The sequence below is a fragment of the Brassica rapa genome, chromosome A03, assembly GCF_000309985.2.
Source record: "Brassica rapa cultivar Chiifu-401-42 chromosome A03, CAAS_Brap_v3.01, whole genome shotgun sequence".
Classification (NCBI taxonomy): Eukaryota; Viridiplantae; Streptophyta; class Magnoliopsida; order Brassicales; family Brassicaceae; genus Brassica; species Brassica rapa.
This window is the reverse complement of record NC_024797.2, coordinates 7368222-7386409: the sequence shown is the minus strand read 5'-3', so window position 1 is coordinate 7386409 and position 18188 is coordinate 7368222. Positions and strand designations below refer to the sequence as shown.

General features: G+C 32.5%; 3 protein-coding genes across 3 annotated transcripts; all 3 read right to left on the bottom strand.

The window, feature by feature from the left end:
• Positions 1 to 94: 94 nt before the first annotated feature.
• Positions 95 to 1144, bottom strand: LOC103857293 (F-box/kelch-repeat protein At4g38940). Its single transcript, XM_009134465.2, has one exon. The coding sequence runs from the start codon at positions 1142 to 1144 to the stop codon at positions 95 to 97; it is 1050 nt and encodes a 349-aa protein (XP_009132713.2).
• Positions 1145 to 1798: 654 nt separating this feature from the next.
• Positions 1799 to 2842, bottom strand: LOC103857292 (F-box/kelch-repeat protein At4g38940). The gene has a single exon (XM_009134464.2). It carries the CDS (start codon positions 2840 to 2842, stop codon positions 1799 to 1801), a length of 1044 nt encoding a protein of 347 aa, XP_009132712.2.
• Positions 2843 to 8200: 5358 nt separating this feature from the next.
• Positions 8201 to 16814, bottom strand: LOC103857290 (potassium transporter 1). Its single transcript, XM_009134463.3, has 9 exons — positions 12171 to 16814; positions 11358 to 11601; positions 11030 to 11275; positions 10903 to 10953; positions 10556 to 10816; positions 9907 to 9959; positions 9718 to 9832; positions 9388 to 9642; positions 8201 to 9223 (listed from the first exon to the last, which is right to left on the bottom strand). Exons 1-9 carry the CDS (start codon positions 12435 to 12437, stop codon positions 8358 to 8360), a joined length of 2358 nt encoding a protein of 785 aa, XP_009132711.2. The 5' UTR covers positions 12438 to 16814; the 3' UTR covers positions 8201 to 8357.
• Between the last annotated feature and the right edge of the window lie 1374 nt (positions 16815 to 18188).

The following is an 18188-nucleotide window of genomic DNA, read 5'->3' as shown; positions in this document are numbered from 1 at the left end:
TCGTTCGGACACTGGGATTTTCAATTTAGTTAATTCTTTTGTCAATCTAGCATTGAAGAAAACAAAGCACAAGTTAGTTTATATGAAGGAGAAATCAAACAACAACATCTAGAGCTTTCATAAAGTCAAAATTCCCAGTCACGAGACGCTCGCACCATTCCACTTTACCCCAAATCTCCCCGTCTTGGCGTGTTTCCAGCGAAATCTCGTCACACCAAATTTCATTTCTTTTGAGATAAAACAAAGCCAGTTTCCCACCATAATTCACAACGTGTGGCCACGCTGAACTTGTTGTCTCAGGCAACAATGGTTCCAAACCATTCACCACTCGCCAACGCCTCTGTTTTTGATCATATGCTCTTAACCCTCCTTCCCTATCATAAAAGTCACATGGATTGTAAAAGTACAATACGTCATCAACCACACATGCGTTTTTCCACTTGTGAAGATTCATCATCTCGTCCCTTTCCCATTTACTCTCCTTCGGATCGTAAACAAGAGTCTTAGAAAGATTCCTCATATACATCTTATCACCCATCACCGCACAACCATCAGTGCACTTATTTCCCTTCTTGTCTAGTCTTATCACCCTAGGCTCCCACATTTGTGTTTCTGTATTGAACACCACCATCACCCTCTCCCAGCCATTATCATATCCAATTACGTAGATTCTCCCCTTGATGATGTCAGCCATTCTTGGAGACATGAGTACAGGCACATCAGGGAGGGGTTGAACAGTGTGAGATCCACAATCAATGCTTAATGTAATCATATGGTGTTTGTTACTCCAGCTAAACACATATATCCTCGATCCCGTTGCTGTTTGGCTTATATATGTAGGCATATCAGGAAGCGACCGGATAAGTACCAAGCGGTGTTCCCCGTTAGCTTTCGGGCAGAGAATATATAAACGCTTCCTCCAAACAGGTTCGTCTTCATCAACGAGGAAAACATATAGACAGTGCTCCGTGCGTCCCAACAAGGATCGTCTTGTGAATATCTCAGGCGATGTTACTATTGACTGGAAGTGCTTGCAAACTAGGGAAAGTATTGGATAGTCGAATCTCGATACACGGGCTAATATGTCAACGATGACGTCAAGGGGCAGTAACATAATCAGAGACGATTGCTCCTCCTTTGCCATTATTTTTTTGGAAGACATCTCTAGAAAGCACAACCAATCTAAGAGGACAAGAGCATATAACACAAATAGATACAGGAAACCCTAGTTTACTTTTGGCTCGGATAGAATGGCTTGATAAGGCCTCTCTAATATTATAATGGACTGAGCATCTAACCCTAGATACCCATTATATATTTTTTTATTGAGAGGGATACAGTGCACTATAGACCAATGTTCTAAAATTCGCTAGGCGGTTACTAGGCGCTTTATAGAGGATTAGCGACTAGGCGGATTATTCGGAGCCTAGGCCTTTAGAAAACTATTGATTTATTTTATTTATATTATACATTTATATGACATATTTTAGCTTTTGTGTTCAATTATAAAATTATTATGAAGAATTGTGAAAATTAGATATACAAAAAATAAGAAATAGACAAATTTGTAGATTTGTAATAATATTATTTCTTAATTTCACATATTTAGACAAATTTAAATCGATTTTAATTAATTTAGGATAGTTTAAACCAATTTGAATTGTATAAATCGGATTTTAAGAAAATCGTTTCGGATAAGACCGAGTTGCCGCCTAGGCGGGGTCTAAGGTGAAGCAGGACAAGGAAACTTTTATAAAAAAGAACTAAGCACAAGTTTATTATATGGAGAGGTGTGGTATCAGACAACAACATCTAGAGCTTTCATAAAGCATGATTGCGAAGTCACGAGATGACGGCAACACTCAACAGTACCCCAAATCTCCCCTCCTTGACGTGTTTCTAGCGAAATCTCCGCGCACCAAATTTCACAGTTTTCTTTAGGATAAAACAAAGCCAGTTTCCCATCGTAATTCACAGTCTGTGACCACTCTTTTCTTCTTCTCGTCTCGGGCAACAATGCTTCCAAACCTTTCACCACTTGCCAACACCTCCGCTTTCCATCATACGCCCTTAACTCTTTCTCATTACAATCTAAGTAGTACAACACGTCATCAACAACACACGCATTTTCCCACTTGTGAAGATTCAGCATCTCGTCCTTTTCCCATTTATTCTCTTTTGGATCGTAAACAAAGCTGTTAGCATAATCCCTCGTGTACATCTTGTCAGCCATCACCACACAACCACACATAAAGCCCTCCTTCATTACTGATATCATCCCAGGCTCCCACACTTGTGTTTTTGTATCGAACACCACCATCACCTTCTCCCACTCCTCCGAAAAGCGACATCCAACTCCGTAGATTCTCCCCTCTATGACGCCAGCCACTATAAGATTCAGGTGTGTAGGTATACTAGGGAAGGGTTGCACGCTGTGAGATCCACAGTCAATGCTTAATGTCATCATTTCGTAATCGCTCTTCCGAGCAAACGCGTATATCCTCGACCCAGCTGCTACGAAGTTTAGATACAAAGGCATAGCAGGAAGCGACGGGATCAAGACCAAAGGGGTATCGCCGTTGGTTTTGTTCTTGCGGAGAATATAAATACGCGTATGGTTCTGCAAACATAGAACAACATAGAGACAGTGCTCCGTGCGTCCCAACAAGGCTCGTCTTGTGAATATCTCTGGCGACGTTACTATTGACTGGAAGTGCTTGCAAACTAGGGAGAGTGTTGGATAGTCGAATCTCGATATACGGGCTAAGATGTCAACGATGACGTCTTGGGGAAGTGACGTAATCAGAGACAATGGTTTCGAGGATTGCTCTTCCTTTGCCATAGTTGTGGAAGAAGACATCTATAGAAAGAAGAACACAATACCCTCATAAATAGAGAGAAAAAGCCCAAAACCCTAGTTCGGTAGTTCCCTTGTAGCTCGGGTAGTCCGGTTTAATAAGATTTATCCACTATTGTAATAGATTTAGCATCTACCATATATATATAGATATATAATATTATTTTTAATATATATATTTAATGCTACCTAGATCATTTTATATTAAATTAATATGGTTATATGTAATTCATATATAAATTAAGATGAAAATGATTTTATATTAAATATAGAATTTAAAATTATATATATAGATATTAATTAGATTTATATATTTAATTTAAATCATTAATTTCAGATAGTTTTTTTTTTGTTCAGGTCGTTTAGTCACAAATCCTACCATCTAACAATACTAAAAGCCAAATATAAACCCCATTTAGCCTATCCACATAGGACTATTAATTCTAACCAATCATATAGCTTCATCTCTCCACATCACCACCGAATGTTGGATCATCGAATTGGACATTGTTTATGGGCCCAATCATATATTGTTTTCGGCCTGTCTATAAGAAGCTTCGGTTGCGTCTTTAAGCCTTTCTTTCTAATCCTTCGAAACGTTAAGAGGTTATTAATTCGTCGCTTTAACAAACCTCTTAATACCATCAACCCGCGTCGAACATGATCTGAGATTGATGCTCTCCAAGTTGGTCTCTCTGCACCTATAAAAGGTAAGCTCTCTTTCCTTGAACATATCCTCTCAATCCGTGATAACGCCTAAGTTAATTTTATTCTGTGAATGGCTAACTAATCAATCCTTCTTCTTTAGTGGCTTCTCGCTGCAACACAAGAAACTGCAATGAACGGAGAGTCCTCATCGGTTCGAATCAGCCCTAAGCACGAAGGAGTCGTGGAGATCTCTGATTCTGTACCTCTCATTCCTTCTCTCGAGATCTCGGTCATCATGGTCACTCTCTTCTTCTTCTTCTTCTTATGATTTGAATCAGCTTTGAAATTAAACTTTGATATTGGATTATGGATTATGGAGTTTTAGTTCGTCTTCGAAATGAAAGTGTATCCTTGATGTCCTGAATATTGCTTGATTGTCTGTAAGGCTTATTGTTTTGTCTATTTAACATAGAAAGTTTAGGTCTTGGATTGTTTGTGTTTAACCACAAGCGCAACATTGTTTTGTGGCTCTGTTTGAGAGAAATTTAGTGTTTGAATCCATATGTGTTTTTGATGCCAAAAATATATTTTCTGCTCTTTATCTGTGTTTAGATACGTGGCTATGTGAGGAGATGGTGTTGAGATGAGGATGATAGCTCTTACTTCACCTTGAAATAATTGATCGACCGTTCAAGACGACCGACTACTCGGTTACTCGGTTGACAGGGAGGCGTTTACTCACTGAAAAATCTCTTCTGAAGTGTTTTCCTTTCCAAGAGTCTGCTCAATTGATTGATGTTTCTTTTTTCACCTTCTCTGCAAAACTTTTTTGGTAGCCAAGAGTCACTTTTTATAAACTTCAGGCTTCTGAACTCTCATTCTAAAAATGGATTTTTGTGTGGTTCTCTCATTCTATGATCTTTTGTTCGTCTGATATGTTCGATTTCAAAAGCAAGTTATTATCTAATTAAAGCATTGTCTTTATAGGAACAGAAGCGATGATGACAAGAGAAGAAAGCTGAGTCCTCTGGAAAGAAACAACACAATAAGTAATTTAGAAGAACAAAGGGAGCTGAAGTTGCAAGACATGTGGACTGTCCGTTGCATTAGTTTTTTTATTTTATTTCCAAGTTCAACGAAGTCAGAGCACTTCAAGTCTTTCATAGATTATGTTTTGTTGCTCTATATTTTCTAAATTTCCACCGCTCAGACATTTGCAAGTTAATAAATTTGCACTTCCACACAGACTGGCCTTATCCAGTTTACCTTACCGGCTTACACTCCCAACGACTTATAGTTTTTAATTTAGTTTCAAATCACTACAAAGTCATATGACTTCAAATCGTCAGCACATCTATTTCTTTAGCTCTATTTGTTAAGAAATAAGCACCACACTTCACTTCAAATCGTCTGCACATCGAAAGCATTATTATCTAAATGAATAATTTATTCCTGCAACACCACACTTCCGATACCATCATTAACATCTCAAACAAGTTACATATGGTTCATTAAATCTACATAATAACAACATTCCACGAGATATATTGAAAACAAAACATTAGGAGTGCGAGAATGACACATAACATTAAGCAAAAAAAAAGAATGACACATAACATCATGCGTGAACGACAACAAATCACTTTAAAGCTGTGGAGGGATAGTTTATATGTTGCTTCGGTGAAAATGTTAAACTCATCCTCTCTAATGTTATTTTATTCACTCTCATATATGGTTACAAAATTAAAACACATATTCTTCCTTACTTCTCATGCAAGTAAATCAAAACTAAAACTCATCCGGAATAGCAGCCGACTCTTAATAAGCATTATCACAACCACTAATAATTACAAAATATGTTACTATTCACAAAGGTGAGTAAGAAATTTCTGAATGTAAAATATATACCATCCATTTAATTAGAGTAATCACAATGGCACTACTTAATAATTAATATCCATAAATATATTTTTCTTTTATAATTTAATAATTAATAATTAGAGTGAGCACAATGGCATTAGACTTTAGAGTGATCACAAGTTTAACTTCAATCGATTACTTAATAATTAATATCCATAAATATGTTTTACTTTTCTTTTATAATATATGTTTTTATTGCATGTATAAAAACATAACCATCGGTTTGGCTTACTCTTCTTTACTAATAAAGATTTATTTTATCAGTTGATTTTCATCATTCAGATATTAACATCATAATTCTTATTTACACATTTTTTAGGATAATAATTTAATTTAGAAAACATTGTATTATTGTAAAACGTTACGTCACATTTACTATCAAATTATATATAAAGTTAAACAAATTTTAATATATAATATCTATAGGTATATAGGGATAACGCTTAGCATGATCAACTTATTTCACAAGTATATGACAAACTATTGTTCATATTTTTTCTTCGATTTTAAGGCATCCATGTTGTCTAATTTGCTCCAAGCTACAGACTCATCAAGGAGAGTAATGGCATTCTCTTTGATATTGACCATTTCAGCAGCTTCTTTAAAGCTTGATGTTTCCATCGTATCCCTATATTATGTAATAAAGAGGCTGATGCAGTGGCAAAATCAACTCTCTTATCTCTAAACTTGATATTTCTTTGTGGTGGGTAAACTTGCTTTTATTTTAATGAATCGTAGCTCGGTCAAATCATGTGATTAATTTTAATAATATTCGTTTGGCCTTTATCACATTATTGTTTCATTGTAACAAAAGCAGTCTAGGATCATCGAAAATTAAATGAGATGTGCTAATTTAGAGAATAAGGTAAACATTTTTGTTTCTTATTTTGTATATATGAATAAGTAAATATACAATACATAATAAGTAAACATCTTCATATATATTAAAATAAAAAAAAAACATTATTGTTTGTCGGAAAATTTTAAGAGGCAAACACATAAGAAACGGTTCTTTTAAGTCGACAGATGATGATTTTTCACGATAAAAGTAGATGATGACAAACTTAGTTTACGATAATACTTTTTGTATGTGACTGTATATAAAAGTGAGAGCAACTTAGAAAATTTAATATTCGATTTAGATTAAGTCTACAACTATTTGTTAGATGTTCTTTTGTTATTGTTCAGAAAAAAAAAGATGTTGTTTTGTTAAAAATAATTGAGGTGACATATCGTAAACTTAAACAAAAAATCTATTTTATGATTTTAAGAGATAATTAAATTTATGATTTGTAAAATAGATAGACAAGTTTAACATGATAAATATATAAAAAGTAAATTAATGTTTAGCTAAAAATGAATTAAACATTTTAAATATATTTAAATTATTTGTATATTTGTGTACGGGCGGGTTTAACCCTAGTTCCGATAATAAACCTTTTTGCTAAGCGTAAGATAAGTGTTGAGGAGGCATTGATGGCAAGCCGTTCGATAAGTGCAGCACAAGTATGGATTGATGTTGATTGCCACGCCTGTGAGGAAAACATAGTTGCATAGGCAACAGGCAACAGTCAGTTTAGATATTTAGTCCCTATACTGCAAGTCTAGCTGTTGTCACCAATGTATCATGATATGCAATCCGAAAAGTGAATGCATGTTTGGGAACACCTCCTTTGAACCAGGCATAATACGTCCCGTCGTTTACAGGCTGAGGAATCTGATTGTTTCCCAAGTGCGAGAGGTTGAGAAACCTTCAAGGTTCACATAGTTTACTTGCCATAACACGAGGTCTGAAGGAAAGTTGGGCCAAAACTAGATCATGGTATGAGTTTGAATAATGTCACAACCGAGTGAGTTTTATTTTTGAAAAAGGAGTGGGATAAAGCATATAAGGGAGAGGAGATATTTTGGTTTCACAAAAGTCGAAATACATGTCTAGATAATTGTAAATATCATTAACTTGTAATGAAAGAGGTACAAGGAAACATTGCAAGAATGCTGACACCAATTTTGCTTGATGAAGCGAACTGTGTACATAAAACAAAGGCATTATGTAAATATACATATACACTTAAAACTCATATTTTATGTAGCAAATTCACTGTGACCTTCAATAATGCCTTTGTTTTATGTCAAGCTGAGAGCGTAGAGATGTATGATCCTCTTTTGATATTATAGGTGTGCAAGTAGGATAGGTGTAGGTGGGTTTCTCAATGAAAAAAACAATTGTATAATATATAGGCTAATATATGAAAATATAAATTAATGGTTTTTGGTTTTTAGAATGTTTTTTTTGTTGACAACGCTTTTAGAATGTTAATATAATAATATCTAAAATATCTAATAACATATAACACATTTTCTTATCGTTTCTACTATATGTTAGATGGTAATTAAGTAGTATGTTGGATATTAAACTATAAATTATACCAAAATATTAATACGAAGGTTATAAAATACTCTTATGTAAAATAGTAATATTTTTATGAACTTTTATAATATATTGGAAAGTTGAAACGAAAATGTAAAAATAAATTTAAATTTTAAACCAAATTCAAATAAGTTTAAAACCATATTTTCTATGGCCAAATTGTTATATAACACATCTCCACTATGTGCTCAGAGACGTAATGAAGATGTTATACACCAATTTGACCATAAGAAGCATTATGATATAAATATATGGTTTTAAACATATTAGAATTCAGTTTACTTTATAATGTTATGATTATTATATATTCCAATTTTTCCTCAGTCTTTTGTTAACTATCACAATTGACAAACATATTTCATTCATTACTTGTAAGTATATTTACACATTAAACACTAGCAAATGCAACACACTGACCTCTCTGTTAGAACTCTCCTGTCTCTCCGCTACACTGTACTGTATTGATCTAATTTATGTTAAACCTAAACATCTTTCTCTCTTCTAAACATAATAAACCATCCCAACTTCAAGCAGAGAAGTATGAGGAACATTAAGAACAACATCTGTTCCTCTGCAATTCGTGCTCATAAACGCAAACACAACATTCACCGCTAACTTCTTCAACACGGAAGAAGACTGCTTCGCCTTTGCGTAAGACTGTCCCAATATATACGCTACTCCTGCCTCTTTCGCCTCCATTATCTCCAAACTTTCCTCCTTTCTCCTCCTCCTCAACTCATACCCTTCTCCACCTCCCGGTTCGGTTTCAACGAACTCCACAATAGCAGACACTAACCGGCTCTCAAAATCATACACTTCCCTTGGAACATCTCTGTATCCATACCTAACCACACTTCTAAACATCCCATACTCCTTTGGCCCCACTCTGCTTATCACAAACCTCTCTTCTTCTCCAACGTACGGAACCTGAACCGACTTCACGCATACAAAGACAAGGATCCGGTGAAACGCAGGCAGGTTCGTCACGAAGTGTCCGAACACAGCTGGAACTCCTGTCACTAGATTAGTGTAGACCAATCCTATCCCTGGAACCCTCACCATCCCAATACTCGGTCCTAAAGCGATGATCCGGTCTATTGAGACCTTATTGTCAACGTCGAACTCATGTTTCTTTGTAGTTCCGTAGTTCCAGATGTACATAACAGCCATGAATGTCAAGGAGAGGAGAATAGGGATCCATCCTCCTTCGGGTATTTTGTAGACGCATGACGTGAAGTAGAGAAGCTCTATGGAACCGAAACAGAGCAAGAAAGCAAGAACTGTAATGGTTCTCTGTTTCCACACGATTGTCATTACTAATGTCATCAAACATGTGGTTACAAGCATCACGGATGTCACAGCAAGCCCTGCAGAAACAATAGAAATTATTTTAAAAACCTTAATATGAACTTTTAAATTGAGTAATTTTGTTCGAGTCGGCTTGTAATTGCATCTTTATTCTCGTTTTTGAGTTGTTTATATAATATATATAAGAAATAAGAAGTTTATGTTAATGATGATGATGTTTTACCGTATGCGTGACCGATCATGTTAGTGTCTCTTAACCCTACCGTGACAGCCAAGCAAAGGCACATTAACATCCAATTTACTTCAGGGATGTAGATTTGTCCATGGATTTTGCTTGAAGTGTGAATGATCTTGACCCTAGGAAAGCAATCAAGCGCACAACATTGACTTATGATTGAAAACGTTGCGGATATGACAGCTTGGCTTCCAATCACAGCTGCGAATGTAGCTATGATGAACACTGGCCAGAACACAGGCTCTGCAAAACATAACTTGTGGGTTATCAGCTAATTGACTATAATCACACACTAAACCGTTTTGTTCTGTTGTTTACCGGGTATCGCCTTGTAGAAGCTTCTCTGGATGTCTTCATGGTGTTTAGAGAGAAATGCAGCCTCACCCATGTATGCAAGAATCAAACATGGGTATACAAAGAACGAGAAAGCCACCTGAACTCCCTTTGTGTTACTAAAAGAGGAAGCTTTTCATTTGAAACCATATCTAATAAAGTTAAGGGTCTTACCTTTATGGACAAGGAAGAGAAGTGACCTAAGTCAGCAAACATGGTCTCAACACCTAAGAAGAATAAACACAATAGAAGAATGAGGAAGATAATCTATGATGATGTTATAACAGTTTAACTAGATTCTAACCTGCTTTTTAAAAATGCGGGAATATTTTTAACAAATTTTATTTATGTTTAGTTATTTAGTTATTTTAGATACTATATAATTGTAGATGTAAAAGTTTAATATATATTAACAATTTTATTCTTTTATAACTATATTATATAGTTACTAATTTTAAGATATATTAACAATTATATTTTTGTATAAAATTAAGTTATAATAATATGTAATAATTATGACGAAAATATTCAGTTATTTAGAAAATGATACAATTTTACTATAGTAAAAACGAAATATACATTTAGATTTAAAAAAAAAAAAGATATTTATTTATTTTATGGAAAAGCAATATTTTAAAATATCTTTTTTTATTTTATTTTAAAAATATTTAAATATTTTTGACAAAATTTAATATGACGAAATTATCTTTAATAAATATCTAAAAAATAGTTCTAATGGCACAAATCGTTATTTAGGGTAATTAAATGTTAGTTTCATATAAGATAAATGTTTTAATAAGATAAATAACTAATTTTTTTTTACCAGTGATTGAAAGAACAACTCCACCAAGTGAAACCCACCCTTCTACGCCAGTGCTTCTGAGGAACTTATACATGTAAACCGGTGAAAGGGCAGAGACTATACGAGGGTTCCATTTGATTGTGTTGTAAACTCCAATGCTGCTGATCGAGAGAAGCCAAGCAGTGGAGATTGGTGCGAAAATGAAGGCCACCCTATGCGTACCATAACGCTGCACTGAGAATATCGCCACCAAGATGATACAAGAGATGATGACAACATAATCTGGAAACAAGAACAAAAAATAAACAAAACTAGACATTAGCTTTTGATATATGTTGTGTAAATAAGCTAAACAGATTCAGACATACTCTCGTGAAGTTCAGGAATCTTGAGCTTGACTCCAGAAACAGCAGAAAGAACTGCAAGAAACAGAGAATTTAGAACTGATATTGAATCTAAAGAAGAAGACTCTGCCTTAAGGTTTCATGAATGCACCTGAGATTGTTGGAGTGAGGACACTATCACCAATAGCCATACATGTCCCTAAAAGCACAAAGATCAACAAGCACTTTTGAGATTTTGGGTGCGTCTCAAAGAAAGATTTAACCGCTGCGCTCTGGCTAGTCTCTCCAGGGCTTCCCGTTGCATAAGTTGATAGTTTCTCATCCATTTCTTGATGATTTGGTAAAACGCTTAGCTTTGCATACCTGCATAGAAGCGAGTACAACGCAAATGTCCCACCTTCAAAAAAAAAAAAAAAATCGGAGCACATAAGTAAACATTTCATATATTGGAAAAAATAAAGGCTTATCTCTTTTTTTACCTTCTCCATTGTCATCAGCTGATAGAACAATGAAAACGTATTTGAAAAGAGCGATGAGTGTGAATGTCCAGAAGATGAAAGAGAACACTCCAAAGATCTCTTCATCGTCTTCGTGGAGGCTTAGTTTACCAGAGAAAGTGGTTTTGTAAACATAGAGAGGTGATGTGCTGAGATCACCATAGATTACACCAAGGCTTTGGTAAGCCAAAGTGAGAACATTGGCACAAGAAACAGTCTTCAAGTGCTGAACCATTTTAACAAAGATTGCATAAAAGTTAGAACCTTCCTTTTTTATATACACATGAAAGAGTTCTGTTCCATTACGAGTTTTTTTTTTCATCTAAAGTCAATATATTTCCTGAAACATACCGACTTTTATTTCAAAATAAATTCTACATTTACATTCATAATTAGATATTTTTTTAATTTCACAAGTTTTGTAACAAGTGCTTATCTAATTAAGCGTTCACGTCTTGATTTTATTTATTTTTGGTAATTACAAAGTCGATAAGGTTAACCAGAAGAACCTACCCCAGCCCTACTTGGGAAACAATCAAAAATCATAAGAAAAAAAAAACAGAGAAAACATTTAAAGCCCTTTGCTTTCACTTGTTTCATCTTCCAAAAACGAAACCTAATCTCAAGCAGATGAATAGTTACATTAAATTCGCATTGTCCAGAAAATGAAAAATCCAGAAGAAAATTTTTTTTTTAAAGAAAGAAACAGAACAGGTTTTTATGAATGAAGGAATCAAAACAGAGTAAAGACAGAACATGAAAAGCAGAGAAACCCAACAAAAGAAAAAAATTGACCTGTCGGGAAATTCCCTGTTCGATTACAGTGGGTGATTGGTTCATTGCCGTAAGGAAACTGATATTTTCAGTTTTAGTTTCTGAGGAGAAATTTGGAGAAACAGAGAGAATATAATAATGTGAAGAGAGAGAGAAAGAAGCAAGCGAGTGAGGAAAGAGAGGGGAAGAGTGGTGTGTTTTTGGTGCAAAGAAGAAACTTTGCAGGTTTTCATTTACTGCTTTGTTCTTTCTCCTTTTTTGTAGTATTTTCGAAATAAATAAAAACATATTTTTATTAGTTTTTTTTTAACTTTAAATTATTATGTGTTGATAAACTTTATCTAATAAATATTTTTTTTTGTAACAAACTTTATCTAAATAGTAATATCTAATATTGTCTTATGAAATATTTTATTGAATGCCAGACAGAAAATAAATAAGTTTTTTTGGTAACTTACACCTGTTAATTATAACATTTTTTTTCTTTGGCTAATTTATTAGCTAGTTTTATGTATGAGGGCAATATTTACATGTTTTAAATTGATATAACTGTGAATAGGTTATCAGCAATTTACTTTCTTGCCGACATGTGAACTCTTCTATTGGTTTTCGTATTTTGATTGTGTTTGAAGAGTTTGTTTGGGCTTGTTGTCGGAAAAGCTGTAGGTATTGCTGGATTGAAGTTTTGAGGGATGATCTAGCCAGCGGTTGCTGATGGCGATAATGATGAGGTCTCCAGCTTGTTCGACGATTCGGGCTGTGACGTAAACACTTCATCCTTTGGCCATGTTTTTAGAATGGTTGTTTCATCTATCCACAATGTATCTATTTTTTGGTTCAGTTATGGTTTTTTGTTGTAGTTTTTCTTAATTTGTAGCATTGTAGTTTGTTTTATTTTGTATTCCTCGTATTATTTCTATATTTTTGTAGAAACAATTTAGTATAAAATTTAACATTTACACTTCAAAAAATAAATAAAGTAAAAATAATCATGTAATAATGGTTTAATGGCATGTGAGTTTCGGATTGATAAGCAATCTATATTCGAATAGACCCCATTATACTTTATCAAATAACCACGTAGATGTAGTTTCATTGCTTAGGATCATTTGAATATCTGAAAAGAAGGTCCATCCGTGGGTTACATTTTCTTTTAGAAATTAGTCTAAATCATTTTATAAATATGGAATACCCCAAATTAAAAAATAATAATAATAATAATGTGATAAAAATAAAAATACATAAAAGCTTGAAATTTCCAATCAGATTCAAAAATAAAAAGATTGCTAATTACACAAACAATATACAACCACATGGTTACACATCTAGAAAAAATATTATATTAAACAATACATAAACTATATGTATTTCATGATAGTAACAATAAACTAATTCTTGTTATATTGTTAAAACCATAAATATAATTTTGATATCAATAAATTATGTCGGATTTGAAGTTTGTCACCCAATAAAATTTTCTTTGAAAACCTAATCATAACATATATCCATATAATCAAAAATAAAATAAACATACATAGATCAAATATTCAAAATATAATCTTATACATAAAAATGAGATAATATGTTAAAATATGTTAAGCATCATGAAAATAATAGGATTATAAGTCCAATATAATTTTATGGCTTTTAGAATTATGTTGATGGTGTTAACAACATAACACATAATTATTCTTGGATATTGTCGTGTAATTTATTTATATAGTTCATGTAGTTTTAATATATTATTTTATCTATATATAGTCATCTGATAGTACTGTTTGTATAGTTAATAATCATTTTTCTAATGATATAGCATAGGTTGCAAACAACTATTTTGAACAGCAATTCTCTTCAATAGCCTAACTACATCACCTAGCTGTGTAACAAGATGCCTAGTTAATTGTGGGCTGTAATCTTCGTTACTTAACCGTGATATTTATTCACAAATAAATGTCTTAATTTATTTACCGCACAATTGTATAGAGGTCTACTATTATAACATAGATGATAACATAGTAATCAGTAAAATATCTAAATGTATTTTTTTTTCTTTTGTGAACCAAGAGGTAATTCAGGCCTTATAGACCGACTAATTCTTTCTAGGGCAGGAGACAAGAACCGGTTATTTTATATATTTTTTAAAAGTCATCAAGCATATTTGAATTACGGATCTCTAACATAGACATGGGCGGACAGGGAAAAGGACCTATGGGGACACCTGCCCCCATTTGCTTTTTTTTTTTATTTTCTTAACAATTAGCTTAATATTTTACAAGTGCCCCCAATTTAAGAAATATGTATAGTGAGAAAATGTATGTGTGTCCCCAATTACATTTGATCCTAGATCCGCCCCTAAACATAAGTGTCCCCAATGTATTGTTCAGTCAACTTAAATGATGAATTCTTCAATTTTTATCCAAGTGAAGATGCAAATATAGGTTTTCAAATCTCGATTCTGTCATCAAAGAAAAGTCAGTATACTTCTACGAATGAGTAATTAGCATATGGAAACATAGGTAAGTTCATCCAAGAAAATAAATCTAATTTTTTATCATTTAAAATAGTTATGCATCTTCTTCTTCTTTTTCAGAATAGTCCTTGATTTAATACTTAAAAATAAATATTGTTAATTTTTTGCTAGTTGTTGCATTTAACTGTCAGTGTTTTTACGCATTATCATTTACAGTTTTTTAGTGAAAAATGGGTGGTTCAAATTGTATTATTAAGATATAAAAATAAAATTTCATATTGTTTGGATTAGTTTGGTTTCCGTTATGGGATGGAATCAGTTTTATTGCAAAACATATCTAATTTGATAGAAGTATTTTAAATTATAAAAATTGGATTGGACGCTTCTATTATCTTATATCTACATAAAACTCAGGTCACAGTACGTTTACGACAAGAAAAGTATTTTTTTAATTGAATAGTCAATTGAGAAAATCAAATGGATAGATTGGATCCTAGTCCAATTCGTTCACGTTCAGAGAGATAACTTATCCTATCACTCATCTGCCATTCTTCAAGCAAACCAATAGTATAATCATCTAAGTCTTAATATTTGCATAACTACAGTAACTTAAAATGCATAAATTATTTGAAACAGCAGTCAGTTGAATCTTACTTCTGAAATACCCAAGTACAGTTCTTTTTGTTGATGGATCAAAGCTTATGTTTATATTCAGTGATAAATTAGAATATGTTACTTTTGACGTTAAAACAAACAGAATATTTTTTTGAACACTAGAATATTTGAATATGTTAATTGGTATTGATGTTTTTTTGAAAAAATAAAAAATAAAAATTAACTCTGTGCTTTTCTACCGTAATAGAATCGATGCCTCGAGTCGAGATACAACCATCTGGTGCACTAAGACTTGGGACCATTAAGATAAGAACCAAGCAAATTGCATATTACATTATATATATATATATTTATATATATATATGTATATAAAAATTACACAGAAGTTGTCACTATTAATTAAAGATATCTTTGTCAATATTTTAATGGTGACATCAATAATTCTTTTTTTGGGTTCTTCATCCAGCTGCCAGTATTCAAAAAAAAAATCTCTGAAAATATTTCATTGATTAGAAAGAAATATACATCAGCAAAATTAGCATATCAACAAAAGAATAATCAAGGCTAATGGAACATAACATCAAAACAAAGAACTAGCTAAAACAGAGGAGGATCTCTCATTGTCAAAAAGATAAGAGTGCCCAGAAGGATGGCTGAGAGCAACATAAGATCGCATTCGGTTTTGAAAAATCACATGTTGAACGATGAGATGAGCTTCTCTGTTAGCAGTATGATGTTCGCATACAACCTTCCATTGATCCAAATTTTCCAAAAGGAGATTAAGCTCCACCACTTTGAAGCTAAAGGATGACCACGCTCTTGGTCTATTAATTGCACCCACTAAGGTTCTTCCCATCTAAGTCAAACCAAACCTTCAAAAGCTTATGACTAAATACTTTCAATATATAGTCCACACAGGAGAGATGAAATGAGCTTCATTTTCCGAACCCACGGACCTGAAAGCCCCTCGGCTATGCATAGACAAGTCAAGATATTATCGGCATCATGCCATCTTTTGCATACCACACGTCGGCAACAAAATATTTCCAAATAAACATATTTAAGCACAATAATTACATCTTTTTGGTTAATAACGAGAATCTGTTGATAGTATGGTTGAATTAGAATAAATCTTGCTTTTCTTCTTACATTTTCTCACCAAAATTCAACATGCACGCATAAAGTGTGTAAACTGTTTAGTATAAAATTTCACGCGAAGTTCGTGTGAAATTGGAAATAAAGCAGACCTAACTCTGTCTTAATTCTTGCAAATGCAGCTTGATTTTGAAGCTAAATCCTTTAACTTGTGGTTAACGTTGATTACCAAAAAAAACATGTGGTTAACGTGTAAATTAACAACCCATTTAGTGGTGAACCTAACTCAGCCATGTCGCTTTATAATTAGGTCAATATTAATTACAGAACTTCAATTCACTTGGTTCACTTACCTTTGATTTTCCTTGTTCCACGACTCTTTTTTTTTGTTTTTTTTTTCATACAAGAAACTCAGATGGCACATTTTTAAAGAAGAGTTGAAAGGAAAATGAACAAGCATAAATTTGGTTTTTTTCAACCGAAGAACATTATAAGTCAAGTTTTGAATTATCATTAACATGTTTCTTATTATGGAATAGCCATACACATTCGGAGTTCGGTCATATGTATCATACATGCGTGGGAACAAGAATATTCGTAGACAACTAATTTTAAAAATGTGACGTAAATGTCAAACTATTAGAAAAAATCTTACGATATTTTTTATTGAAAGATGACGTTTCTTTTTTCTGGAGCATGAATATTCATATATCTATAGGACTCCTGTTGACAATTAAAAACTATCTTAGGCCGGGGTATTTTGATCGGATTTAAGTCTATGTATTTTTATTTATACCAATGGGCCGGGTTACCGTTTAAGTTTAGGATAATTTATTAAAAATAATCCAAAATTTGAGAAATGAAAATCTATACATGAAATTCAATCAAAAGTAAAATTAATCTAAAATAATAGTGCAATTACAACTATTTTTATGACTAAAAATATATAAAGACTTTTAAAATTATAGTCTTGAAAATTTTGCACTGGACAATGAAATCTTCTGAGAAGTCTAGTTATAAATCTAATTATAATTACTTTATAAATTTTTGAGAAAAAAATACTTTGATTGGAAATAAATTGAAATCATGTGAATATAAAAAATTCTAAATAATGTAAATTGAAAGTTAATAAGAATAAATAATTATGATACATATAAGTGAATATATATTGTAAGTCATTATTGTCCATTGGTTAGAATTTTTGTTACATATTCAAGTAATATTTATATAGTTATATTTTGGATTCTTAAATATTTTTTGAAATTAAAATTTTGCATATAAGTGTTAAATTTTGTGTATATTAAAAATTTTACAAATTGATTTTATTTTAATAAAGAGGTATTTCTAGTTATTTCAATTATTTGATTTTAGGCTCTAAGGATAAGAGACTTCGTAAAGAATTCGGCTAAGTTATTTTGTTTCCTATCCGTTTTGATTTTTTAAATCTCTTTGTTGTGAAATCTGTTATTAAATATAGCATAATTTAAAAATAATTGTAAATATAAAACAAGTAACAAATATGAAAAAATTGCTACCTGGCTATATATTACTCGAAGACATTATTATTGCTATGAAAAGTAAATAATATTCATATATAGAAACATCCATGTTTTTGCTCATTATTATCTTCTGTAATGTGCACAAATATTACTTTTAGAGTGATTCCTGTACTCTTATAGTAGAGTAAACAAAAAAAAAAATCATATTTTTTTAATAGTATTATTTAACAAATAATTTTCAAAAACTCTATATACTTCTAAATAACTGACAAGTATTTACAAAGCAAGTAACAGAACATGACATAATGTACAAGTAAATCATTATTAAGCAAGTGCTTGAAATAACAAATGATTGTTTTT

Coding starts and splice junctions, on each gene's coding strand:
- LOC103857290 (XM_009134463.3), bottom strand. CDS start 12,437: ATGTTTTTATTTATTTCGAAAATACTACAAAAAAGGAGAAAGAACAAA. Junction 11,276..11,357: donor AGCTGATGACAATGGAGAAG/GTAAAAAAAGAG, acceptor TTTTTTTTGAAG/GTGGGACATTTGCGTTGTAC. Junction 9,224..9,387: donor CATGATCGGTCACGCATACG/GTAAAACATCAT, acceptor TTGTTTCTGCAG/GGCTTGCTGTGACATCCGTG.
- LOC103857293 (XM_009134465.2), bottom strand. CDS start 1,144: ATGGCAAAGGAGGAGCAATCGTCTCTGATTATGTTACTGCCCCTTGAC.
- LOC103857292 (XM_009134464.2), bottom strand. CDS start 2,842: ATGGCAAAGGAAGAGCAATCCTCGAAACCATTGTCTCTGATTACGTCA.